Raw genomic sequence first — 27,831 nt, 5'->3', positions numbered from 1 at the left:
TATCCAACTCTGGGGAACCACTTCCAACTCAAACATAGAAATAGTTCAAAGGTTTCAATCGAAAACACTGAGAAAAATTTTACAAGCACCTTGGTTTGGTTTGTCACAAATAAAGTAATTCATCAAGATACGAAATTACCCTATGTTAAAGAAGAAATAAAGAAACGAAGTGAAAAATACCAAAGAAAATTAGAAACCCATCCAAATTTCCTGGCTGTTAACCTCCTCGACAATAGTGAAGCTACATATAGGCTCAAAAGAGTTAATCCAATAGACCTTCCAAATCGTTTTTAGTTAAACTTTAAAAAAAAAAAAGTTTTTAAAGTTTTTGTATGTTAGTGCACTTGATGGAGTGTAACTAACCCATGTTAAAATGGTTATTGAATTTACTTATTATTCTCTTGTTGAATAGATTGTAAATAAATACTTGTAAAAAAAAAAAAAAAACGCCATGAATCCAAACTTCTCCTTCCTCACGTTTTTTACGAATAGCTGCATTTTTCCCCTACATAACCCCCTAATGTTAATACACCATTTTAAAGATAGATAAATAAGGAAGTTTTTTAGTTAGTTGAATATTCGAATATCAAACATTTTACTGACTTTTTTTAGCTATAAAATTTAAACAGAATTTTTAATAAAAATCAATTTTACATTTGAAGCTATTTGCAAACCATTGTATGAAGAGTTGTTACTTTGGTATTGTGTTTAATTTGCAGTAAATTTAACCCTCTTTCAAATGATACAAGTTTTAATATATTTCAAACGTGGGTTTGGCTTATAACGTTAAATTAACAGTGAAAAGTCCTGTTATTTGAAAAAATCACAAATGACGCCATAACAGCTAAACGGTAAAGGTCAGACCAGGGTTTACATTTTCTGGTTTCGTTTGATGATTAGAATAAGCTGTTAAAATAAATGCATTCAGTAGTGACTCACCCTGTATAAGATTCAAATATATGGAAATTTGCTTAGTCGGCAGGGTTGCTGCGGCGGGGGTATTTCTCATAAAATGTCCGTTGTATTGACTTTATTATGTTTTTTTTTCAATTCTACATCCTAAGAAGCATAGAAAATGACACCCTATTGTTTGGATCCCATAAATAAAAATGTTCCCAAAAATCACTACCCCCAATTTTTAACCTCCCTAAAATTGTACCCACCCCCCAATCACTAGGGACTCATCAGATTGAAAAAACTAATGGTAATTACTATGTTTCCAGCAAGTTTCATGAACAGACTAATTTTTATGTTTTCTACTTGGCAGAATTTTACCTATACTACTTTCCTATTACGAATGTGTAAACTGTAAACTTATCACTCAGTGAAGAAAAAATGAAAATAATTAACTCACATACAACAGGTTTTAACTTGTTTATTATAAAACTCTCAATTCATTAACCTTTCTATTGGTTTATATTAAATTAGGAAATACCAATACAATGGTTGAAAGAATTCTAAGACTAGTACTTACAAAACAGAAATAAAAAAATAAAGACAAACGTATAAACAATTTCCTTAAACATAAAAAACAAAAACATAATAATTAAATCACAGTTATAAGCATTAAAATAAGAACAATATTAAACTATGGGATAACTGCAAGTTCACAAAACCCTTTATGCAAACATATGTGGTTTAAATATCAAATTACAAAATTTTTTAATGGATGGAAATACATATTTGAAAATATAAGTTATTTCAAGGAATCAATTTAAAACTATCATTCTCTCGCTCATAAAAAGAGAATGAACATGGTAAGATCAATAAAGTTTAGATACCAATTAACTTAACATATCTTCAGATCCAGGAATCCAGGTAGCCTAAAAATGACAATTGGTAGGCAAAGGCCCACAATTCCCAGGCATCAAATACTATACATTTACAAGATAAATGGAGATGTGAGGTTGCATTTAAATAAAATTATTTGTGGAAATTAAATTAGGTCGACAACACTAAAAGTAGAATATTCAACACATCTCAACCTGAAATCATGTTTATATAACACTTTTATGTAAAACTAATAAAAGTACTGCACATTTGTGCCATTTTACTTTTATCCATCATATTGATAAAACATATTGGAAAATATGGAATCTTCAACATTACAAGACACGATTGTGATACAAAACACACAAGCTCAGTCTGTCAGTCCTATTCTCAGTCAAGTTAAATAACAGTAGTTAGAAAACTAGTTAACTACATAAAAATAGCATCACAAGCTAGAGCAACAATAAAATGCTTAACGAGCTAAAACCAGTATCAAATTTTACAATAAACTAAATAACAGTAAGAAACTTGATACAAACTTTGTTTGTACTTTAACTCTTCATAGTGACACTAGATTTTGTATAAACGTATGCTTGCAAAACTGTCTTTTCGGGAAACTCATCACAGTCATCACTACAATTCTGTAATAAAACCTGTATCATGAAACAAAACACATATCTCTCGAAATCAACTTTTCATAAACCAATCTCTATAGAAAATATATGCATAATAGGAAAAATGCTCTACGTTTCACAGCACCAAAACTGATCACTTATGGTTTCAAAGACACTAGTGCTCTTCACATGGATAACTCTGAGTTGGCTAGTTCGGACATTTCCGAAGATGCAATGGAGGTAGGTGTTTCTGTTCTATTGTCGCAGTATCCGAGTCTGATCCTCATATCTTCAAGTTCTAAGTGGGGGAAAAAGATGTAAAGATAAATAGCTCAAATAAGTAATCAATGAAGCAGAACTTGTAGGAATGTAATAATAATAGGTCTTATCCAGCAATAACATTTCTAATGTTGTTGGTTCCAATGTATTGTGTGACAAATACAAGAGCAAGCAGCAATAGCAATTCCACAAATCAAATTCATTGTATGGTTGAACTGTCTATTAAATATTATCTTAGATCAATTGTGATATAATTGATATAAATTTGAATTAAAAGAAATAGTAAATATATGAGTGAAATAGCAGATGACAAAAGGGCTTGAATAAGCTAATGGAAGCTTATAATAAATGATTTGTTGGATCCAAGTTCCAAATTTATAAATTGGGCAAAATTTTATCCACCTATCGAACTTAGGACACACAATAGCATGTTTAAAAGAAATTGTTCTATTGGGCTTAACATAACACTTTTGTACAAAACTACATCTATTTATCAGACACTCCTCAGATCACATTAACATTTTTTTGTGTATAATAAGAATTGAATAACAAAATTTAAAATCACTAACCTGATGCTTCACTTCCAGAATCAGGACAAACTTTTTCAAGATTCAACTTTAGCCAATGCAGCCTCTCCTCGTTCCTTGTAAGTCTTGGCCACCATCTTTTCTTTCCTAAAATCAAAAAGAAAATATTCTTTTAATTTGGGTCATCTCTTTACAGTTAGGCTAATGAATTAAAAAGAATGTGGCTGTACTTGTAGTTATAGCATAGTAAGTTTTTTCTGGGATTGTGGTTTAAATTTTGCCAATCCTCAAAGATTTTTCATTTATTTTAATAAATAGACAAAAGGCCACACTAAGTCACTTTACCTAACCAAAACAGCCTACCAACAGTTATGCATTTTAATAGTTAGTTCTGAAATAGTAATCATACAAATTCATTTAGGGGCGTGCTAATTTCACGCAAGCCTACCTATGTTTAAAAAAGCTTTGAAATAAGTGTAAATCGTTAGTTCTGAGATAGTTCTATCAAAATGTTGATGGCACTGAATGGCTGTGGTGTCTATCATGTCCCTAGGAAGTGTTATTTAACGTTCCTGTCTGTGATATTCTGTGGCCCCAACGTCATGAGATTTGAGCTAATGTGGATTTTTTTTCATCTAAGCATTCTCAAATTTTGCGCCTACACTCACAATCCGCGTACTCTGGTGGATCTTAAAGGAAGCAGGGTTTGGCAGAAAAAATTGTAGATGAGCGTGACATGCTGGGACGTTTAATGGAAGAATATAAGAAAAATGATTCTCAAACCTGTATAAAAGTGGACTTCTGTATTTTTTTTAAGTAAAGGATATCAGACTTGTTTAGCCAAGAATGTTAGGTAAATAGTGTACTCTTAAATGGCAAGGGTTTACAAACATTTTAATGTACCTAATACAAGTTGTAATTGAAACAAAAACAAATGAGCAATGCTTATTTTAAGACAGGTTTTTCTCGGCCACCCTTTATATAAATATTTAAGATTTTTACCTTTTAGCATCTTCTCAAGTTTTATCTCTACGTAGAAAGCCTCTGCAGAATGTTCAGCTCGATCTCTATGATGAGCTCCAAACAGAGTCAAATCAACTTGATACATCACTCCGCTATACTTGGCACTGTAAAAAATAAACGTCATCAGCAATATTTTACATACGTTCTCCCTTTAGCTTCTCAACAACTGTTATCATGAACAAGCGGAGGGAGTAACTATGGTATTTTAAGGGTAAAATAACTAAAGTGGCAATAACTTTTGAACAGCAATTTAACAATATTGGGCTTGTGTAAATTACAAGGACCATAACATCCTTGAGAATCAGAGTTTTACATTATTTTTTTGATTTTTATGGTAAAATTACCTAAAAATATATAAATTTAATGTAACTTTTTAAGACTGTTGCACTTATGAGCATTATCTAATAAATATTTATTTTCTAACCATAATAAATTAGTTCAATACTGTAAATCTGTTACCAGAAAGAATATCTGCTACACTTGCCAAGCTATTGAGTGAAAAAAAGAGTATAAGACTGTAATTTACCAATTTATTCATAAATTTTGCTATTCAAGTAAAACAATACCACATATGGGTTGTGTATTGTTAAAATAAGAATGAAGAATCGTAAAAGAATTTTTAGTTATCTCAAGGAGTTTTGACTATAAAAAAATATTACCTGAAATTGACGTTGCCAATGTCAAAAGTGATATTGTAAGCTTCGAGGGCTGGTAGTTTTATTTGTATAAACACAAAGATATCATCCTGATACCATTCTACCATCGGGGTTCTGATTTCATCTGACTGTACAGCAACTTGTGAAAACGACAAGTCCTCATTGATGTGAGACTGATCAAGTGAGCTGTCTGATTCAGGTATACAACCGATCCATTGCAGTGTTCTTGGATCTTCATCTAGATCATCGTCTTGAAAAGCAGAGGGAATTTGTGAAAGCTCTTTCAAACGAGGACTGATGTTTTGAGCAAATGGAAGCAACGGTGAACCGCCGGACTGGCCTAGAATGTTGGAAGTCATTAGTTCCTTGACATTCCAGTTTTTCGCAGAAGTAGATAGGTGAGATTGTAAATGTCTATGAGTGAGAGGCGTTGATAAAGCCTCCGGTAGTTGTTCCACTTCAGACAAGGACAGAGATGAGATGGGAGGATTGATGGTGTTGCTGGGACATTCACTCAAGTCCTCACTATCTGCTGGAGGTAGAGCCCAGCAGGAGTTTGATCTTTCTGCGTCATCCTGTCAAACAAACAGCATCAATAGTCATTGGCTCAATAAATGAAATAGTAGCAAACTTCTACTTAATCAAAGTTTACAATGAAACAGTGTTCAGTTTGCTTTATTTGTGTATGATGCATCGCAATGGACATTTGTATATCGATTAATCCGTACTATTTTAACCAACAACTCGACACAAACTGTGAATAAGCAAGTTAACACGTTCGCGGCGGCACGTCAAATGGCGGGCGTATCCCAGGTCCGGCGCAGCCCTCAGCATCGAACAAACCCGATTGCCGCGTGTGATTGGCTTTCCAATTTCGGGCTGACAAATAGCAAATAACGTGCGAGGATGTCCTGCTTTACAACGAGAGTCGACGTAGTTCGCTAAACACCAACAGATAGCAGCACTGCTTGTAACGTAGCCGGTCCCATTGGAATTGTATTGCCAAATGGAGGGAAAAATATGGGACAAAAGTAGAATTTTGAGATTGCCAGACGGGGATTTACGGGAAGATTTACTACCAACCAACACCACAACAAAATACAGTATACTATTGAGCAGTGCTGTGCGAGGTTTCAAGTTTCTAGCTCTAATCCTGGCTTAAAAATAAATCATTTCTTACTGCATTGCAGCTTGGGAGCGATCGCACCCACCAGGATGGCATTAGGGTTCCGTATGGGAGCAATCGCTCCCATGCCGCCGCGAACGTGTTAAAAACAACCTATGACTATGAAATAGGTTCTACCTCAATCAGGTAGAAATTAGTTTTAAAAAGAGACAAAAAACTAAAACAAAATAAGGGTATTCCTATAGGTACATTAAGTTTCAATATACTAAACTTCGTTGGGGGACATTTTTCCTAAATTATTGTTTTATAATTAGGCTTTATATATTGCAAACTGAAACAAAATGGTAAACTGTCTTGTGTCCATTTAAATAACACATGGAATAATTATAATTTTTGTCAAACCAAGGTTCCAATTGAAGGAGAGCCAATTTATGTTGAAACAAACCCTCAGATAAAAAGGGATGGTAGAAATCAGTATATAATCTACATTAACCTCAGTTCAATGTAACCATTCAATTCCAACCTCCTCTTCCGTTAGATTATAACCCGTTAGCCTAGGTGGGTTAGTATCGTAAAATGAAAATTTTTTTATAATTGTGCTTATGATACAAAAACATCTCTATGGCTCACAGAGTTGGCGAAACTGAAGATATCAACCATATAAAAAGCTATATTTAACGAGAACTTTCATTATTGTTCCCACTTACAATAGGTACATAACAGTTCAGTTAAGGTATTAAGGTTTTGCATTAAGAGTCTTTGGAGTCTAGCAGCTATTTTGGATAATTTCAAACAACTGCTGAAGTGTTATAGTCCGTCCGTTTGACTATGATACCCAGCGGATTATGGACCTTCTCGGAACTCAACTCACCCTCTCGCCCCGTTCGTCGGGCTGGCCGGAGACAAACAGTGACTCACCCACTGTCACAGTCCCACAGATCTGTAACTTTTGTTTTAAGTTAAAATACATTTTTCTTTATAAATTTGAGTTCTTCATGCAACTAAAAAAAATAATGAGTCCAAACACGATGTGAATACTTAATATCTATGATCTGAAAGCAGTACAATTACTCTGTATCATCACCAGCTTTGTCCGACTTTCAGATCTGTATCCACATCGTGTTTGGACTCATTATTTTTGGAATTTCATGTAGAACTCAAATACCTATGGGCCTACATTGAAAATTGATTTTAACTTAAAAATAAAAAATTACTGATCTGTGGGATAGGGCAGATTTTTTACCTACCTGACTGTAGGTAGGTAAACTTTTTATCAGTTTCACAAGTACAAGTTCAAACATAAATGAAGTTGTCTCACAAACACACAACAACAGATTTATACTCACCTTCACTGTGTTCATTATTTGCAAACATTTTACTTATAAATTATTAGTCTTTCAAACATTAAACAACACATTTTACGTTAGGTTAGATACAAGCCTTGAATGACAATTGTTAACACGCAATGACAGGCTTAATGCTTATAGGTTACACTAAGTCGTATCAATGATCGAATCAAATTACGAATAAACTGACGTATATACAGCTGATTAAAGTCGTAGTTTCTTTAAGCGTTGACAACTTGTTTTCAAGCATTCTCGTATTACCTGCCAAATACAATCACACTTTTTTGTGTTGTTTGGTTGAAATATTGGGGTGCGACGAAGTAAAATGAGGGTGGCAAAGTAAATGCAAGAATTAGCTACTTTGTGTCCTGTAATCAGTACAAGAAAGTTTGATTTGTTAGGTTAACAATAGGAATATGTTATTTAAATATGGAATAGATCTGACCATTTTAATGAAACGTTTTTTATTGAAAAAGCAATCCAAATGGGAATTTGCTTAGTCTGCAGATTCACTTCAGCTAAGGTATTTGTGGGAATTATTTGAATGAGAACTAATTTTTGAGTTTTCAAAACTGAAAATATCTTAGTTTAAATTTTATTTCAAGGGTTTGAGAATAAGAAAACATAGATTTCCAGGGTGTCTACCAGTTGATTAAACTAAATTTCAGGGACTTTTTTAGAGGGGTACAACAACTTTAAGAGTGAATATGCAGGACCCTTGATACCTTTATGAAAATAATACATTTTCAGTGACCTATACATGAGATAGTCGGGCATAGAATATTTTATGCCATAACAATTTGAGCTGGTTGCCCGCTCCCAAAATCTGTTTGATCTCACTGATTCAGCATTAGGCCTCTTTTAAGCACAGTGTTTTCCGTGGGGCTGAATCTATCAGAATCTATCAGGCTTTCCGTCAGTGAGTGTTTTAACATGGGACCCTTTTATGCATGACGGAATCTCCGTCGCGTTTCAGCGTTCCTTCGGGGGCCGACGGAGGACTTATTATGGGAATTCAGGGTGTCCACCAGGGCAAACCAGGAAAAATTCATGAGTAATTCATGAGTAAAAAAATCCAAGTAGGCCTAGTTCAGTTCGTACTTTTCATACTAAAATTTCCAACACGTTTTGCGCCAAACCTCACAATGCTGTTTTAGCGCTAACACAGCTCGCTATTTTAGTTTAGTTATTGGAAAGAGAAACAAAAAACAGTTAAAGACACAAAATTTATGATTACTGTAATATTGCCTGACACAAGTATTCAATTTTGATATATTAACTGATTAAATACTCCAAAAATTAAAAACTAATCCTTAAACCTGCAATTTGTCAATAACTTCTTAAAAACAGTGATACCGTATGTCGATACCAAATTTTTTGAATCTCTGTACAGACACCCGAAAAATAGAGTCTTAGTACTGATAATTTCAATTTTACCAAACTATCTGTAATGATTACTACACCAACCCCTGTCTTTATGTACGGTACTTTCATGTAATTTTGGAGTTATAGGTTGTGTCTCAAGTGACCTGCAGAAATAATTAATGCAGAAACTAGAAAAATTTCACGTAGCCAATTTAAATTTTAAACCCTTCTAAACACATTAAATAAATACCACATTAAAGGTAAATGAAGATATTACCTACAAAATATAAAAAATAAAACGAGAAGAAGTGTGCCATTTAGAAATTTTTGGTCAAGCCAAACTCGAGGTTATATCGTGATCATCTAACGTCGTAGAGACACCATCATCGTTTTATACGATAACTAAAAAATCCTGAATATCTCACTCAGTAACAGAAACATGACCACTGTCTTTAGTAGTCGTGACAAAAATCTGATATTTTTCAGTGGTAACGGAAACATTATAATCCTCTCCTGCGGTCACGGAAACGGCGTCGTCGTCTCCCGCAGTCACAGAAACGCCATCGTCTCCCGCGGTCACAGAAACGTCATCTTTATGCGCAATTGTGGTAAATTGAAAATTTCCGGTAAAATACGAAATTCACGCATAATTCCCTGTTTTTTCCCGGTTCAAAAAATTCACGCATAATTCCCGGTCGGTGGACACCCTGGAATTGTTGTACAAAAGGCAATCACACCATCTCATTGGCAACCCTGCAGTACTGCCAACACTATCATTGCTGCCAACCCTAAGACTTTCATTCACCGGGTGTAAACTGTACAGCCCACCTCCATCGCCGTCGTCTATTTTTCTTTACACACAAATATGTATAAACCATTAAACAAGTATCCATCTTGGGTCACTGACGATAGAAAAATGAACAAAGTTGGCAGCAATGACCACCCCCATCGTAACAAACTAGCAGATTCCGCTTGGTGGAGAAACTGCATAAAAGAGGCCTTATGAATCTAATCACTGCCTACAGCTGAGTGTTAAACAAAAGACAGAACTGGGGAACTAAATTTTAGTTAGGCCAGACTTCTTCTGTTACTTTTTGGCCCCTTACAATGGAAAATCAGTGACTTATTAGTTATTTCCCGTGACTGGCAGACACCCTGGATTTACCAGCACAAAACATCAAATAGTTTTCTTCAACCACCCAAACACACCAAAAACCACCGCACACGAACAAAAGATAAAGTTTCTATACCTCATCGGCCTCTAGTCAAAACCATGACTGAAACGGCTGCTGCAAAAATGCAATTTCATCCTGCAAGCAAAAAGTGATAGTTTGACCCATGTCTTGAAACACCAAAGCAAAGCAACTAAAACTAACTCAAGACAATATTCTGTCATACCTCAGCATTAGTAAAGTCGATTCCAAAATCAAAGTCATCTACTCTTGCTTCTAAGCTTCTCAAAATCTCCTCCATCTTTAATTCATCTTCTGTCTTGAAAGCATTAGGAAGAGCGACATCTAGATTTTTTTTATCTTCCTCGCTATCGGAGCTCTCATTGCTTTTGTTCTCTCCAACTGACATGGTTTTGATACCACTAACTATGTCTTCGTTTAAAAGTTCAGCATAGTTAGAAGATAATAGTCTGGAGTTTATTACTATGTCGGGCTCCACATTTAGGTTTGCCAAAATCACTTTGTACCGCCTTCCGCCAGTGTATACAGCATTCTCTTCCACTGAACAAACCTAGATACAATAAACTGTGTTACTAAAATGTTTACAGTATTTTCACTCTTTCAATGAGTGTTTGGACTGTTCCCTTAAAAACAACAAGGAATGTGCCAATTCTCAATACCACATTGATAACGGTATCGAGAATTGTTACTCAAGAGTTGATATTAATACCGGTACCCAACAGTTGATAACAAATATCCAAATTCTAGATTCAACAGACAAATTTGACAGTAAAAGTCAATTTTTTAACTGCTTAGTGCTTGTAGCCTATGTGAAATCCATCCAATTAGACTACAATTATTATTTTATGTCACTGTTCATAAAACATCAAAACAAAACCGGTTGAGGCTTTTAGTAGTTTTGTGGTCTAGAATGGCAGAAGTGCATACATTTTTATTTTTTGTTATAAAAACACAAATACAGATGCATACTAAAAAAGGACTGTATTTAGTGATAGGCTTAGGTGGACAAATAAGTTTGTTATCTGAAAAAACTTTTAATTATTATTAATTTCAAATGCAAAACAATCACAAAATTGTTTGTTGCTAAGTTATACTCAAGGGTAGGGTCCAGCCCTACTTACTGTAAGGTAACTAATTAAGTTGATTGAGTTGGGCCGCTGTAACACTTTGCTCAAGTCAAAGTTTTTGTTCTTGATTAACTAGGTAACTATTTCGCACTTCAAAATAGAAATTGGATGCCACTCAGGTAAACAGTGAATTCATATTCTATGACCAGTCCTCTTCTTCAGATTTTACATAGGCCTATCCATTCATATACCATATACTACAATTAAGTTGTTTGAGCTTAACAATGAAAAAATTGTACCTTAAGAGCTAAGGATATTGCTCCTTCATTCTCATCTCTTGATAGATCGTATATCAAGTCGATCACTTGATCCTCCCAGTCTTTGCTGTCTGAGTCTTGGAAGTACTTTACTCCAGCCAAGCAGCATTCTACGACCTGTAAAAACGTTTAATGCTTGTAGTTATTTTTGCAACCTAAAAAACCTAAATTCCCCGCATCTCTCTGACCACCTAGCCACACTGCGACTTAGTCCCGATTATACTTGCTCTACGACCATTACATTACATGTTGTCAAAAAAGCTAGATTAATTTTAGAAAAAAATATCAACATTGTGGGATCTATTTAGCCACATGAATGTTCTCAAAATAAAAATGTTTACTCACTCACAAATTCAAGGTGCAAAAATGAACAATGGATACAAAAATAATTTATAACACAATGCTAATGACTTAAACATTATTTATCAGGTACAAAAGCCAAAAGTATTGACAGATGAGTTCGTTTTAAGCCCTCTAAAAGTTGGTGCAAAACAAATAAACTATGATCTTAATACAAGTAGATGTGGACCTTTTCACACAAGTATTGTAACATTGAAAATTGTTGATAAACCTTACCTGGAACGGTAACTTAGTAATGAACTTGTTAGGAATCGGCAACACATGGTTCCAAGGTACGGCTTTGGTGTCACCAAAATCCACGAAGAACAACTCTACCGTATCTTCAGTAGGCTTGCTCCTGACCAGGGCTCGATTCCATCTAGGAGATAAAATCAATTACAGCTCAAATGAACTTACAACCATAAAAAATGCTACACTGAATAAAACTTATTTTTAAAATACCCTTCTTATACGATAATTAATTTTACAATCTGATAACTAGGCCTATTAAGTTGCTTTCGAGTTTAAAAAATAATTATTCAAGCGATATGTACAAGTTTATAAAATAATAAAACACCACTTACTCTTCAGTTTCAGACAGTTTTCCCAAACAACAATCACCAACATCAAGCATCTTGTCAAAATTAGGAGGCTGCTTTTCAGCAATTGCATATTCTTGAACTTCTTTCATCAGTCTGTCCACGCTAAAATAATAAATATACATTTGTTAAGGCCAACAGATAGCAAAGGCAATTGACTACAAGGCAAATTTGTATTAGTCAAAAGAAGGACAAGCACTAAGTAATTATTTGCCCATAAATTCCAAAGTTATTGTTGTTGGATTACATTACAAATAAATAAATGTGTTGTAATAAAATAATAAACCTTTTTCTTTGAATGAAAGGTTTTCTATGGCACATAAAAACAACCTTGTTGTACTTTAGTGTTTTAAAAAGAATGTCAATAGTCCAACATTCTTTAGTCAGAGACACATTCTACAGCGGCAGCATTATGCCTACTAGTTTTACATCACTAAAATGCTGTAGCCTACAGTCTGTGAGGGAATTAGCTTTGAACAGTATAATAATCAGCTTAAATAGTTTGTAGGACTGTAGTAGGACCTGTCCCCGAGACTACCTTTGGTATCTAAACAAATTACAGTATGCAGGTTTACTGCAGTGGTGGTGTTTTTGAAATTTTGTATCAACTGATGCCTGACGTATTTAATATTAGTGATCTTTCGTGTAGCCAACAGAAAAATCACAACAACAGTCCACTTATGAATCTCCATACAAAATATGATAATAGCTAACTATTAATCTCTTCAACTCCGGCTAAAGGACGTACTTGTCATTAAACTTGTTTTGTCGTACAAAGATCGCTTCTGGATTCTCCACTACTACAATGTGTACATCCTCCATCTCATCCACTGGCAGCCAGGCCCACTGGGGGTGAGGTTGCTTGACTTTCTTCATCACCACAGGGTCTTCTTGAGCTGCAACAAGTGTCATGACTAACAACAAAAATCTTAGGTACAAAATAAAAACATTTCTAAACATTTTTTGATCTCCTATTCTAAACTGAACAGACATGATGAAATCTGTAGGCTACGCACAGTGAATTCCGAGAATCTTGAACGGTTTACAAAACTTGCAAAAGGTGAAATGATTTTTTCCTACCAATGAATGAATCATGGATGGAAAGAAATCATTTAAAGAGTTACTGTAATATTAAGAATTTCCAATGATTTCGTAATTGAATGTTATATTGCAAAACATGAGATGATGCAGAACAAAATAAATTTTAAAATAAGAAAATTACATAGCAAATACTTCTAGGCCTATTGGACAAACTCAATAACTCCCATATGTTGTTTAAAATACAATTAAAATATTAACAGCCGTTACATTAAAAAGTGGAGAAACATTTTTTATATAATGACAATAATGTAAACAAATCTAGGAAAGGAACTTTAAAGGCTTCTGAGACAGAGCCCTAAGGGAATTTAGGCCTACTTAATTTTTATTTTGATGGCTCATCTACAGACCGAGACCTTTCTTTGGACACCTCTACCAAGTTTCTACACCCTGCCGTTCTTTCAAATTAGTGGAGACAAAGATTCCAATCAAATATTTAGATCCCCCCAAGTTAATCTTATGGGAGAAAACCTAACTTTGATGGAAGATCCTGCCCAAACTAATATACCTAAAGATAAAAAAATGAAAAAAAAAACTTCATAGCAAAACTACAGATCAGGGCCATTTTTTTGACACCGCAATCATCAAAATCGGTCCAAAAATGAGGGAGGAGTTCTGTTCACAAAAATCGGCTTAGCGTATTACTACCTATATTACCGTACTTATATAGATTTTTTTTTATTGTTAGTTGATACTAAACAATATTTATTTATTAATCATAGCCTTTGTCAGCTGACAAAAAAGTTTCAAATTAAGTTTCAATTTGTTAATAAGTTATCAATTGCCTATAACTTATAGAATAAAAAAAAAGGGTAATTCTGAGCAATTACTTAGGCTAACTTAGTCAACGCCAAACTTTTTCATATTTTACTACGGCCATAAAAAGTTCTCAGAAAACGAGAAACATATATAATTCAAGCCCCACAAGGTTAGGTTCTAGGTTATTAATTATCAATACGTTGAAGATGAGGAATAAATTGTTAGGTAGGTAATGGGTTAACCTAACCTGACCTAACCCAGCCTAACATAACGGTACTGTCACAACTGGCCTTCCGCGCATCTCCCGCAAGCCACTGTTATCGCGTGGATTTTGAACCTGCTCATCGCTCGGCAACCTGTACGATGGCCTTGAATTAGGCCTAACATACATGTTTCTTGTTTTCTGAGAACATCCTTATGACCGTAGTAAAATATGAAAAAGTCTGGGGTTGACCAAGTAGCCTAATTGCTCGGCATTACAAAAAAAAAAAATAAATAGGCTATCGATAACTTATAGGCCTATCAAAAAGAAATCATCGATAATAATAAATGTTCCCTATAACAGGAAAGTAGGCTACCATTAATAAAGTTAAGTAAGTTCAGTATTAGCCCATCTTTATGTTATTACTTATTAGGCTAAGTGTGTTTATTTGAAAAGAGAGGAAAATAAGTTATAAGCACAGGAGCATAAGTGACAGGAAATAAAAAAAACTAATATCCTAAGTTACAAGGCCTAGGCCTAGTTTGGATAGCCTAGCATCTTGGCCTCAAATATTACCATTCACCCTTTCAAAGTTCTGTTAACGATTTGTTAAACTTCTTGATCAAGGTAATAAACTTACTGTATGATAACCTAACTAACTTCAGCGTATTTTTTGTCACTCGTGTATTGAAGATTAGGTTAGGTACGACAGGTTCCATACAACCAAATAAAAATAAGAGCTGTTCAATAAAATCAAACTTACTGTTCACACTAAATAATTTGTAAGTTTGTAACTCAGAAACTTACAAGCCATATCTTCAGCTTCCATCCTGATTCCCACCAACCAAATTCAACAGGTAGGTAGCCGGTAGCCTACTCTACTTTTCTTTTCACCGGTTACCTCCAGTGTTTCCATCCGCAAGAAAAAAATATCCCTGGGCCAACGTCAAAAAATCCCTAGTTATCCCTAGTCCGTGTTCTAATAATCCCTCCAATTATCCCTCTATATCATATCTAGATAACTTATTATTGTTGCAGCAATACCAATGGATATCATGTATAGCCACCTAAAATATGGTAACTGGTGATATTATTCTTCAATATCCCATATTATTTATAAATTAATACTATATAAAAAACATTTTTGTACCATTAAAACCACGGCCATCTTTAACTCATGGCAGGCTGCGGCCTGGTGGAATTGGCAACGTTGCAAGTACCGTAGTATTGTTTAGCGCCAGATGTCCCATAAGTTAACATGGAAATAAAACATATAGAATCGAAAACCAAAACAATATAAATTGAAAATCTATTTCTGTACATTCAATGTGGAGTCAACATTTTCATAGCTCAGTAACCAAGCTTTCGTATTCTTAAAAAAATTCATAAATATCATTAGCTTAGCGTTCTTGAAACAAACACCTTCTACAACACTACCTATACTTGCAACGTTGCCACTTCGAAGGCCGCGGCCTCCGGCCTGGAATTAAAGGTAGCCGTGATTAAAAACTGTCTATGTGGTACAAAAACAAGATTAATTAACTAAAAAATGAAACAAATAGTTATTTTTAAAATTCTATAAACTAATAATTTTCATTTATAAGCATTTACAATTGTTTCAAAAATATTACTCAAGTGTCCAAATTTCAAACTTAATAGTCTTTTTCAAACATGGCCACCATGCCTTGGTGAAAAGGTTAGACCAAGTTCACTTACTAACCAAAAAACATCACAGAAATCACCGGCAAATAAAATCAAAACGAAAACAAACATTCGACATTGACACAGGGCACAGGGCTACTAATAAACAAATACAGTAATCTAGATCCGCCATATTCCATTCCACCGACCAACTCCAACTTCGCTTGTTTCGTGCAGTTTTGGCTGTTACTGTTACTCTTCCCCTTCTTGAGTGTTCCCGTTCCGACTTTGAAACACTACGTCACTAATACCTACAACCATAGATAAAACATCCTCCTTAAGGGAAAATCCTAGGGAAAAAGTAGTATAATCACTTTGTTATCAATACCTTGCAAAGTTAGCCAAAATAGGTCCTTAACTTTGTTGAAATACAGCCATAATGTATTATTTTATCAATATTTCAATTTTATAATGTCAAAGGCCTGAAATCCCCAGAAAATCTCAAAAATCCTTCAATTTCGCTGATTATCCCTAGTTATCCCTCAATCCCTTTTCAATCCCTCAAAGGCCCTAAATATCCCTAGAAAGGGATTTTTATCCCTCAAATGGAAACACTGGTTACCTCAAATAAAACCGCAGTCCGCAGTCAGTCAGTCAGTACAGTACCGCACTCATCTCAGTCGTCAAATCAAAATCAAATCGTCTCGTCTCGCGGCCCTCGCCCTCGCGGTCCGCCGTCGCAGTTTCGGTCTCGTCTCACTCGCCACACCACAGTGACCACACCCACTCACTGAAACTGACACTAGTCTACTCCAGTCTACTCACTCCACTGGGTTCAGAAATCCCGTTTCCGGTGTTCCCAACTCATTTAAACTTAGTTTTAAGTTAAACGGCGATGATTTGTGTTTTCCCGAATTTAAACTAGGTATTAATTTGGCCCGGTTCCCCCAAAATGGTGTAAACTACATTTATAATAAACTAGTTTATTTTTAAACTCCGTTTAAAATGTGTGTTCGGTTTCTCCAACAAACGGCAATTCGAGGGGTTGGCAATACGCACCTAGGTGGCGTCCCCATCTCAATAATTGATTGATTGATTGATTGATTGATCCTGAATGTGCATTTGTGGAATCTTCGGTGGGCTTTTATTGAAATGGTCAATTCTGTCCCTTATTTTAGTAGGCCCTCTTGTTCTAGGTTCTAAAGTGTCATAATAATCTTCATCTTCTACTTCTTCGAAAATGTCTATTAGGCTAACTCTTCCGTTTGAGTTAAGGGGCAAATACTGCAATTAAGCTAGCCCTAAACCAAGCCTATTTTCGTCCAAATGAAATTGTAGTTGCTTCAATGATTATTGTTTTAACACATACTTTTTGTTTTAATTTGAGGTTGTGTTACTGTTGTAATTTACTAATTTGAATTCAGTTTAGTTTATCCTTAAATCCCACTTTTGTATCATGAAAGATTCTGTAAATCCCACTTTTGAATCATGAAAGATTCAAGAAGTTGTTTAAACATTGCTATTATGTTTTGCTACACTAATTTTATCAATTGAGGTTAGTTTTCACCAAAATAAAGCATATAAAATAAAAACAGACGTCATAGCCGAAACTCCCATTTTATAGCCCCCTGCAGACGGGGACAGTAGTGGCGTCCAGTACTGGCGTCCACAAGTGGCGGCCACTGTACTGTCAAGACAGTAGCCCTACACACGGGGACAGTACTGGCTGCCACAGAAACTGTTTTAGTGGCGGCCAGTGTGACACAACAGTGTTTTTGTTCAGTATCAAAATGGATGAATTTGACGTGGAATACGAAAATGCAGTGGATGAAGTTGTTGAAGAAGTTGTCGATGAAGTAATTAATGTTTTGAGTGAAGAATTGGAAGATATAGTAAATACCCCCGCCGTTGCAAACCTGCAGTCCTGCAGACAATAGGCAAATTTCCATTAGCCTGATTTGATTTACACTAAAATGCCTCCTTAAAAATGTCACATTTAAAAATGTCCTATTTGAATGGAATTAGTTTGACGAGTACTTAGGTTTGCTGCAACAGGGAGGGTAAAAAAGTGTTTTTGTTGTAAAATGTTAGTTAAATAGTTTAGTGAGAAATGAATGTATTTTTTCCCAAATTCAATCAAAATATGTTCATAAACAAGCAAACTACAACAGCAGACTTATTCTCCATAAAAATAACATGGGAATTTTAAATTTAAATTTTTTTGGAATTTTCTCCGTAACCATTAGGCGCACAATAACGCTTCGATATGCTTAATTATTTGTTTTTTAAGCTATACAAAATGGTTTGGAAAGAAATTGTGAAATTTTTGTTCTAGGGTCAAAAATGGGAAAACCCTATTTTTACCCCATAAAGTACCCCCCATAAACCGCCGTTCCCATAGTCCGATTTTTAGCCAGTGGCGATTCCTATCAATCACTCGCAATATTTTTTCCAGTACCATTAAACAATGTCAAGTTTCATGTCTGATAGTAAGTTAAATGAATGTGTCCAGCGTCTATAAGTTATAGGTTACCAACTTAATAATAGGCCTAGATTGTACATTTCGTTATGGAAATCACGGATCGACAACAGTTTCCTCAGTGCTCTAGATTTGCGACTAGAACATTTAAGGTTAGGAAAAATGGCCGTCAGTAGGTCACGTGACCACGCTACTGTCCTCTGAGCGGCCACTTAACTCAAACTATTTTGTCTTTACTGGCAGCCAGTAGCTACTGGCCGTTGAAGCGTCCAGTACCTCATCACGCGTAGACAGTAGGCGTACAATTACTGGCCGCCATTAATGGCTAGGTCTACTGGACGCCACTACGGTCCCCGTCTGCAGGGGGCTTATCATGCATCCCGTTTTAGTCCTGTGTATGGAATGCTCCAATCTTAATCTGACCAATCCATCCCCGAAGTGCCAAATCTTTCAGTACTAACCATGGTGGAAGGATTCCACAGTGACTATGAGTACTAACCGTACTAACTGTATTTTCTATCTAGAGTCGGGATTCTAAGTTTGCAGTTGAGGGAGGAGCCTATTTGCCATATGGTTTTGAATGAACCAATGAGAACCGTTCGGTGTTGCCAAATCTAATAATACCAGCTGAGTTGAAAATATTGCTTAGTATATTTTAATTAGGGTTGTCAACGGGTGATGTGGCAACGTCGCACTAGCCTTATCTTGTGATTGGCTGCCACCAACTGCAAACTTACGTGGTCCCGACTTTAGTTTGCTTGTCAGCAGGCTGATTAGTGATTACGCTAACAACATCGCGAAACAGACAGATTCATGATGGCTGTGGGAGTGCGAGGCAAGTAATTATCACTGCAACAAATCAAATGCCCGAAGTCTATACATCGAGCCTCACATATAAATAAATAAAAATGCCTTTCTTTAGTAAGCGGTTCCTCAGTACATACTGCTTTACAGGATAACTCTAGTCAATATAGACCTCATATCACCGACATCGACATTAGGTACCGCTCTTCCTATTAAGATTATTTGTTTTCTTAGGGAGTAAACCAGTGCAGTAAACAGAGCGATTCAGCCTTACAATAACAAATATGAAATATGTCCATGCGTGTTAACAAACAACTTTTAACTGCTATATTTTTATCGTGAAACTTGTTATTCGGTTGTTCTTCCAAAATAATGACAATACCTCTGACTGTTTTTAAGTCTCTTTGTGTTAGATGGTTAGATAGTACGACCGTCGACTTTGTCTATTGCATAGGTAATTGTAAAAATGTTTACAAACAACGATTCTGTTCTGATTCTATATAGTGGTTTGTTTATATGCCTTGTTCCTGTCGAAACAATTCTTTGTAGTTTAGGACTAGCTGTTTCTTACTTCGAATGGGGAATGGGGCACATCATCAGGTTGAGAGAATTCCAAGTAGTCTTTATTCAAATATTCATCGTAATGGAGTTGTCAGAAGTTTAATAACAAGTAACTTGAGTGTTATGACTACCTTTTAGAGACGAATGTAGGACAATCTCTGAACAAGTGTAAAATTACAATACCATGACAAGGATCATTTGGGTTTTTAATCAAAACAAGGTTAAATTACCTGTGTCGGCCAGTTGTGTTTTGTGGAAATGAATTTCAGCGATCAAATCACCATCAGTCCTAATATATAAGATCTTTATCTTCCCAATTAGGAATTAGATTTTAGGAAAAGAGGGAGTCACCATGACCACGGTACCCGCAGAGCTGGTGATTTGGACATACCCCGATGTCGTCTTGGTATGACACAGCGAGCGTATCCTCAGTCAGCCCTGAAGATTTTTAATGCTCTACCGGATGAGGTGAAGAACCTGAACCCGAAGGCTTTTAAGAAACGACTGAAGGATTGCTTAGTGAAAAGGCCGCTCTACTCTCTTCAAGAGTTACAAGATGGGTCTCTATTTGAGCAGTAAAAAGCCTCAACACACTTCTGACGCAGTCTATCCAATTTTCATTGGTCAACGACGAAGACGACAAGTATTACAAGTAAGTAAGTATTACATGTACGATCTTCAAGTTTGAAAACACAGACACTTGCAAACGACGAATGAATGCATACGCGTGGTATGGTAGGGGTAGGCTACTTACTACTTTTATTTAACTCGGTATATACAGACACGCTTGTGTCGAGGCCTGGTCGGATGTTACCGTACTTGCAGAGTTGACTTTTGTCCTGGTTCCTAATTCTTTGCAGCTGGCGTTTCCCGCGTTTCATTCAACTTTACGTTTCAAACAATTTATTGGATTGCAGAATGCAGTATTCTTTTATCATTCATAAGGTTATCAGGGACAGTCTAGCTGATCTATAAGTTTCATATTGCTCTAATGATATTATCTTGTTAATATTGTATCCATTGTGTAAACTGTTGGGGAATAAATGACTCGACCTTTTATTACAAATATGCAAAAAATCATTCAGGCTGGAATAACTAATTGTATTAAATTATTTTTGGGAATGTGTTCTTAATAGATCTTTTGGTGAATAGTCTCCCAGTTTGGCTTATATAAAACGTATCACATTCATTATTCATTGCATGTTATTTTTTACACTCCAGACTTTTCACTCAGGTTCCTAGCAATTTGTTGGGTCAAGAGATTTAGGACTTTATTAGATATTTAGAACTTTATTAGATGTTATAAACACTACAGTTTTGCCATGTTATTTCATTTAATTTTTTACCATATTCAACGGAAATGAATTCTGTTTTCATATTAGGAATTTGATTTGTAGTTTCTTCATAAATTTTCTTCATGTGTCGATGATGTTATGATTAAAACCGTTATTTACAGCTACATATATTTGATGATGTTTCTCTCACATTGAAGTTTTTGGCATTGAGTGGGACTGAAAGCAATCTATGTATGAAGCTATTGAGTTTATGAGCTAAAGGGAGGTGGGAAGCTTAATGAATGGTTTTGACTGTTGCTGTGGGCTTCTTGTATATATCTAATTAAATATTTTTTTCGTTCTTTATTGAAGATAAATCTAGAAAATTAAGTTTTGCAATCTTATATACTAAAAACCTTTTCCAAAACCTATGACAGCTAGCCTGACCATAATACTGTACCGAATTACACACGGTTGGTACCATATGAAAGATATTTTCCAGTAGATGTGCAGAATCCCTATATAAATTAAAATAGGCTCAAAAAGAAGCAAAAAAATAGTTTTAAATATAACAAAAAAAAAACAAAAAAAAAAAAACAGGGCCTTATGGGTTGCCATGTTGATGACAAAATAACAACAAAATATATAAACAGAAAATCAAAACAAATTAAAGAAATTCCAATCACATGTTTTATTTACAGTGTGGGTTGACAATAGAGAGGTTTGCACAATACATACTTTTAGTCGAGTTTTTGACCATGGGGCGAGCTCTCGTCAGTTTCTAATTCAGTGGTAAAATTTAGTTAAGGATGTAAACTACTCATTTAATTGCAGATAAAATTTGACTTTTATCATGTTCCTTGAATTCCAAACAAAATGGTATACCCCCTAATGCTGTAAAAATTACAGTTTAAAAATTGTGGCAACTTTTGAGATTTTCCCCACAAAATATCATAGTTACCTCCACCACTTCCCCATCATAAGGGTTTTTGACAAGATAATGGGAGAAATTATGTGTCAATTTGCTGATACTGCTTATTTTAGCCAAAATTGGTTTTGTAAGAAAGCTTTGAATTTTATTGAACGGAGCGAGCGAAGCTCTTATACGTTGACTCTTATGCATTTCGTAATACGCAAACTCATCCTAGACGGCTGAATCAATCGTTTTCAAATTTTGCATGGTGATAAAGATCATATCGGTGAGCGCCAACATCTATATGGCGTTAAATAAGTCTCTCAGGAATCCGCCCCACTGGGTCTCAAAGTTTCAATGTAATCCTTATGGAAGTAGTATTTGACACATAAACAAAGACATATGATCAGCTGTTGACTTTTGAATGCTGTAGATAAAGAAATAGCTGATAGCATTATTCCACAGATATTAGAACAGAAACGGTATGGATCATAGGCCTAAATATAATCAAATGACAACGCTAGCTTGAGGTCCGTGACGTAGGAAGTGGTGAAGGAAGTAGTAAAGGTGAGCAGTCTGGAGTGTGGAAACTGTTTATGACGATTAGATTTTAACATCTTTGCCACCAAGACTGATAATCGAATATACAATAGGTTACGTACCTTGTTCCATCTTCAGCCTAAACTTAGTCTATGGATGACTAGTATTGGGTTCAAAGACCCATTATCAAATCCTTATTTAAAACATCATATTGAATATGGTCAAGTATCCGACGCAAGTCTTCATCAATGTATACATGCAGGTCGACGACACATAAAATTTACACATTAAAAAAAACAAAAGTTACAAATACATTTACGATAGGCCGGCCACATTGGGACAACGCACATTGCGACGCAGGTTACACGGCGGACACGACAGAACTATCCATTGTACAGTTGGTGACATTCAAGACGTTTTGAATGAAAAACTAAATTTTGGTTCAAATATTTTATTTGATAGAATTGAAAACATTGACATCAGAGCTATTACAAGTCTTTATCAGCTGACGTACCCCCACCCCCAAGGTCAATGTCCTAAAATGCTATTGGAAGGAAGGAAACCAGGTCCGCGATGTAGGAAGTGGTGAGGTCAGTAGTCAAGGTGAGCTGTCCGGAGTGTGGAAACTGTTTATGACGATAGATTAAGGTATCTGCAATCCTAAAATGCTATCGGAAGGGAGGGAAACAGGTCCGTGACGTAGGAAGTGGTGAAGGAAGTAGTTAAGGCGAGCTGTCCGGAGTGTGGAAACTGTTTGTGACGATTAGATTAAGGTATCTGAAATCCTTATATGCTATGGGAAGGGAGGAAACCAGGTCCGTGACGTAGGAAGTGGTGAAGGAAGTAGTCAAGGCAAGCAGTCTAGACTGTGGTAACTGTTTGTGACGATTAGATTAAGGTATCTGCAATCCTAAAATGCTATGGGAAGGGAGGGAAACAGGTCCGTGACGTAGGAAATGGTGAAGGAAGTAGTCAAGGTGAGCTGTCCGGAGTGTGGGAACTGTTTATGACCATTAGATTAAGGTATCTGCAATTCTAAAATGCTATGGGAAGGGAGGGAAACAGGTCCGTGACGTAGGAAATGGTGAAGGAGGTAGTAAATGCGAGCAGTCCGGAGTGTGGGAACTGTTAATGACGATTACATTAATGTATCTGCAATCCTAAAATGCTATGGGAAGAGAGGGAAGCAGGTCCACGACGTAGGGGTTGGTGAAGGAAGTAGTAAAGGTGAGCAGTGGTGAGTGTGGGAATGTATTAATGTATCTGCAATGCTAAAATGCTATGGGAAGAGACTGTAGACTGTAGGTTAAAATGATTACGAAGCACGAATTGATACATATTTTGGTTACATGCAATCGTTTACAATAGAAATTTACAACTGAGTTGACAACAGCTGATTTTTACTCCATAGAGGCTAAAAACAATTTTTACTCCCTTAAGAGTAAAAATGCTACTCTAGACCCGGAATACATGCATTAAAAACGACTGTTTTCACTGCAGTAGGCCTATGACAAAAACAATATAATATAACCCTTGATGACTCCGCTCAATTTTGTGGATGCCTTTGCGAACACCACCTAGTTACTCCACATTAGCCACAAGGGTTTTCTTGCATTACAGGTAGCAGCTTAAACATCTGCTTGCTAAGATTGACACATGGTTTAATCCTGGCCCCAGCAAAAATACGGCAGGGATAAGATTGGGATTGAACCTTAAAGATTTATGAATAAATAGGCTGCAATACATGTTGTTGGTATTCATATGAGACATCAAGGTGTGCATTTTATGATAAATATTGCTTCATGTTGTTAAATATTAAATGTCAATAGTGCAAAGTGATTGTAGAATGAGTGAGATAACCTGTGTAGCTTTGTTCCTAAGATCAATTAAATGGTTTAATTTACCTGTGATGGTGATCTCCTCTGCTGTCTATAAGGTGACGGACTGGTTTGAAGTATAAATCTCATCTTCAGAATATTCAAATGACCACGCATCTACCTGTGCCATAGTGTCCTGAACTGGCCAGTTGTTGATATTCTAACAGTAATGTTCTTTTGGTTTATATGTTTTATGTTGTCCGTTCATGTTTCTGTGTTCATTGACGACCTCGAACGTGGTGAGATATTTAAATAGCCTGAAGTTGTCTTTTTAGATGACATAGGACCAACGATAGTTAACTTTATCTCAGCATTCCCCTCATCCAATTTAGCAGATTCACAAATTTTAATTGACACATGTATTTGCATATTTAAGGTTTCTTACTTCGGCTCATCTCTGTTGTCCATTAGAAATTTTTTATGCTGTAATATAATGCTTTTTATAAGAACTCCTTAGTCCTTACTTACACCATTTTTTCCCCTAGGACGAGCCTGGAATTGTTTTTCACATTACTTCGGGCTAGACCTAGGAGGTTGCGGCATTATCACATGGATAAAATCCATTTTGGCGGGATTTGAACCCGGGACCTCTGGAACCGAAGTCCCACGCTCTAACCACTAGACCAGCTCGCTCCCTCTTACACCATTAACAACAATACCATGCAAATAGAGCTCTTTGTTTCTTAAGTTTAGTTTTAAAAACAGAGACCAAATAATTGATTGGAAAAATGTGAAGATTTTTAGCGAATTTCCCATAGGGAATAAGCTATTACCGTAGTACTCATGGTAAGACCTGGACGCGGGACCGGTTTTTTTTCGTTTTTAATTTTTTGGGATCTTAAAGCGAAAATCCGTTATTTTTCAGCAAATTCTGTGACTTCTGTGACTTCCGTGATTGTGATTTCCAGTAGATCCAATTTTTAGGCAAATGAGATAAAAAACGGGATTCAGGACCTCTTAGAGTGTAAACCCGAAAATAGGGATGATAAAACGGAGCGCAGTGTCAAAGCGATCAAGAGCAACATCCTTTCACTCAAGCACCGTGTCAAGAGAGAGTAATCAGTTCCAAATGAGCTCAACCTCTTTAACTTAACAAATACATAGCCATATTTTCCTTAGGGTTTAAAGAAATTTTGACAATTTTATGTCCAAACTTTGTTGGCTGATATAAAACATTGAAAAAACCCCTTATAAAGAAAACAAGGTGTAAAATAAATTACAGACACATCAGTAGTGGTAGAGACCCTCCATCAAAAAAAAGGACAATTATGAAACGCGGAACTTGCCTTGGTGGGGGGGGGGGGGTCACCTTAATTTTTTACTAATACTAGGCCTACTATGCGTTCAGGAATAATTTTATTTATATATTTTTTTTAGTCTAAATCCCAGAAATTTTAAGGCTTTGCCGAAAATCCCCCCAGCCGGTTTTTATCTATGGACGTCTGGGATCCCTACACATCAGTTGTCTCCTCAGAATCCCAAATTTAGATCTCCTGGTGATTCTTCTTTAGATCTGTATCTTCAGACATTTCTGATACAGAAAACGCAATCGCTAAATAATTCATTGTCCAAGTATCAGTTGCACAGGCCCTTGCCTCCACTTTAATGTGAAGGAGTAAGTCTTGCCTTTTGTTACCTAACTGGTTTGATAATTCACTCTTCTATTGCAGGAGCTTGGTTATGCTATAGTGAAATTCACCTCAGAATGAGGCAAAACCAGTCTGTCACACTCATAGCCTCCCTTGATGTCTGTATTCTGATGTAATTTCTATGCTGCTGAGAAAGGTAGAACTTCTGCCTCTATTATCTTTGTGGAAACTTATAGAAGAAATAAGAATCTGATGGTATAAATTGATTTTTTAAATCTCATGTTTATTTGTATACAATTTTTAAATTACCGTTGAATTTGTTGACATAAACCTTACATGAAAATTGAACATCAGTTTTTCATGTTTTCTTCAATCTAACAATGTTTGCACAGAGATATTAGGGGCAGAAGTATGATTCACTGACCAGGCCACTGGCTAACACTAGATTTGAGGAGGGAGGCTATTGGTGTGGTTGACTAGTTCAATTCAAGAACGGGATCAAAAAAGTATAAGTGTGTAAAGCATTGATAAGTTACCAATTTTGTCTACAAGTTGGCAAAGGATTCAAAATTTCATTTGAATAATAGGAAATACTCCAAAAATAGGTAATTAGTGTGTAAACAATGTTGTAGATATAACTCACAGCAGAAACAAATGAAAAATATTTATTTATAATTTTGTTGAGTTTAAACCCAAATCTCCAGCAAACACTTGATGGTTCATCAATAATAATGAAATGACAACATCCCGACAAAGTAGTGCCACTGTCGCCGTCTTAATACATAAATTTGTTAATGTTTTGTTTTAAAATAGTTGTATTTAAAACTTTGAACGACTTTATTTGTAATTCTTGCTATCGCAGAACAATTTGAAATGGCAACTTTTGGTGGACAAATGTCAGGTTCATAGCCCATCAAGGATTGAACTTAAACTGTGAACTTTTAAGAAAGACAAAGAGTACTCACGCAGTTCAATCCCAGCATTCTCGCAGAGTCTGCGCAGCGCAGGAAGGTGGTTGCTGTTGTCTGTGGCCATGTTGGCCTTCAGTAAATCTCTGCGCAGGTTGAGTAGGTGCACAGTTGTGTCTAACTCGGGTAGGAACTCCTGGTAATCCACAGGATCCAGCCACAAGCTCCCCCTCAGAGCGAATTTTATCTGGACAGACAAGTGGATATTGTTACACTCGGTGTGCAGGTTACAGTTACAGGTCTAGTTGCTTATAACTGTAATATTTCAAGTTTTGATTAGAATCATTGTATTTTAACGTCCAAACATCATAAGTTAGAATCATGGAAAAAGGAGGATAGCACCTAGCTTACCTTGAAAGTGTAGGTAGGCCATAGAACATGTAGAAAATACACTGTGCATACAATATTTTGTCCCCTGAAGGACTTTGTCAAGTGTAGAGAAAGAGTTTACACTTGACAAAGTCCTTCAGGGGACGAAATATTGTATGCACAGTGTATTTTCTACATGTTCTATGGCCTACCTACACTTTCAAGGTAAGCTAGGTGCTATCCTCCTTTTTCTACAATTCAACATCCTGGCCTAGAGCCTAGAGCCTTTCCTTGAACAAAAATAAATTAGAATCAAACAGCACAGAATAGCGTACAAACTGACACTGACACAGATAGAATGAAAGTAGTACATAAAGCCATAGCAGACAAGATTCTCACTCACATAGACACCATTTGAGCAGGTCGCTCGATGAACTGCGATTGGCAGGTGATTTATAGGGATTTTTTTGTATCATTCTTCCTTGAGTTAACTAATGTTTCGGATGACGGAGCTTCAGATAAGGATGCTCTACTTGATGAATATCTGCTATTATCTCCACCAAGACTCAACTATCACTCTACAACGAATCTTGAAT

General features: G+C 35.8%; 1 protein-coding gene across 1 annotated transcript in view; it reads right to left on the bottom strand.

The window, feature by feature from the left end:
• Window positions 1-1,359: 1,359 nt before the first annotated feature.
• The window catches only part of LOC129000011 (putative ATP-dependent RNA helicase TDRD12), a 62,003-nt gene continuing 35,531 nt past the window's right edge, over window positions 1,360-27,831 (bottom strand). The window contains exons 20-29 of the mRNA XM_054426855.1: window positions 26,924-27,113; window positions 12,970-13,117; window positions 12,207-12,326; window positions 11,860-12,001; window positions 11,266-11,400; window positions 10,105-10,449; window positions 4,873-5,444; window positions 4,193-4,317; window positions 3,233-3,337; window positions 1,360-2,682 (exon numbers count right to left, since the gene is read on the bottom strand). Of these exons, the coding sequence (XP_054282830.1) occupies window positions 2,570-2,682; window positions 3,233-3,337; window positions 4,193-4,317; window positions 4,873-5,444; window positions 10,105-10,449; window positions 11,266-11,400; window positions 11,860-12,001; window positions 12,207-12,326; window positions 12,970-13,117; window positions 26,924-27,113 (1,995 nt within the window). The 3' untranslated portion in view covers window positions 1,360-2,569. The remainder of the gene's footprint in view (window positions 2,683-3,232; window positions 3,338-4,192; window positions 4,318-4,872; window positions 5,445-10,104; window positions 10,450-11,265; window positions 11,401-11,859; window positions 12,002-12,206; window positions 12,327-12,969; window positions 13,118-26,923; window positions 27,114-27,831) is intronic.

This window comes from Macrosteles quadrilineatus, unplaced genomic scaffold (genome assembly GCF_028750875.1).
Source record: "Macrosteles quadrilineatus isolate MER2022 unplaced genomic scaffold, UCM_ALF_1.0 Scaffold_8__2_contigs__length_117827958, whole genome shotgun sequence".
In the NCBI taxonomy this organism is placed as follows: Eukaryota; Metazoa; Arthropoda; class Insecta; order Hemiptera; family Cicadellidae; genus Macrosteles; species Macrosteles quadrilineatus.
Note: the sequence above shows the minus strand (reverse complement) of the source record. Positions and strands in the feature narration are given on the sequence as shown.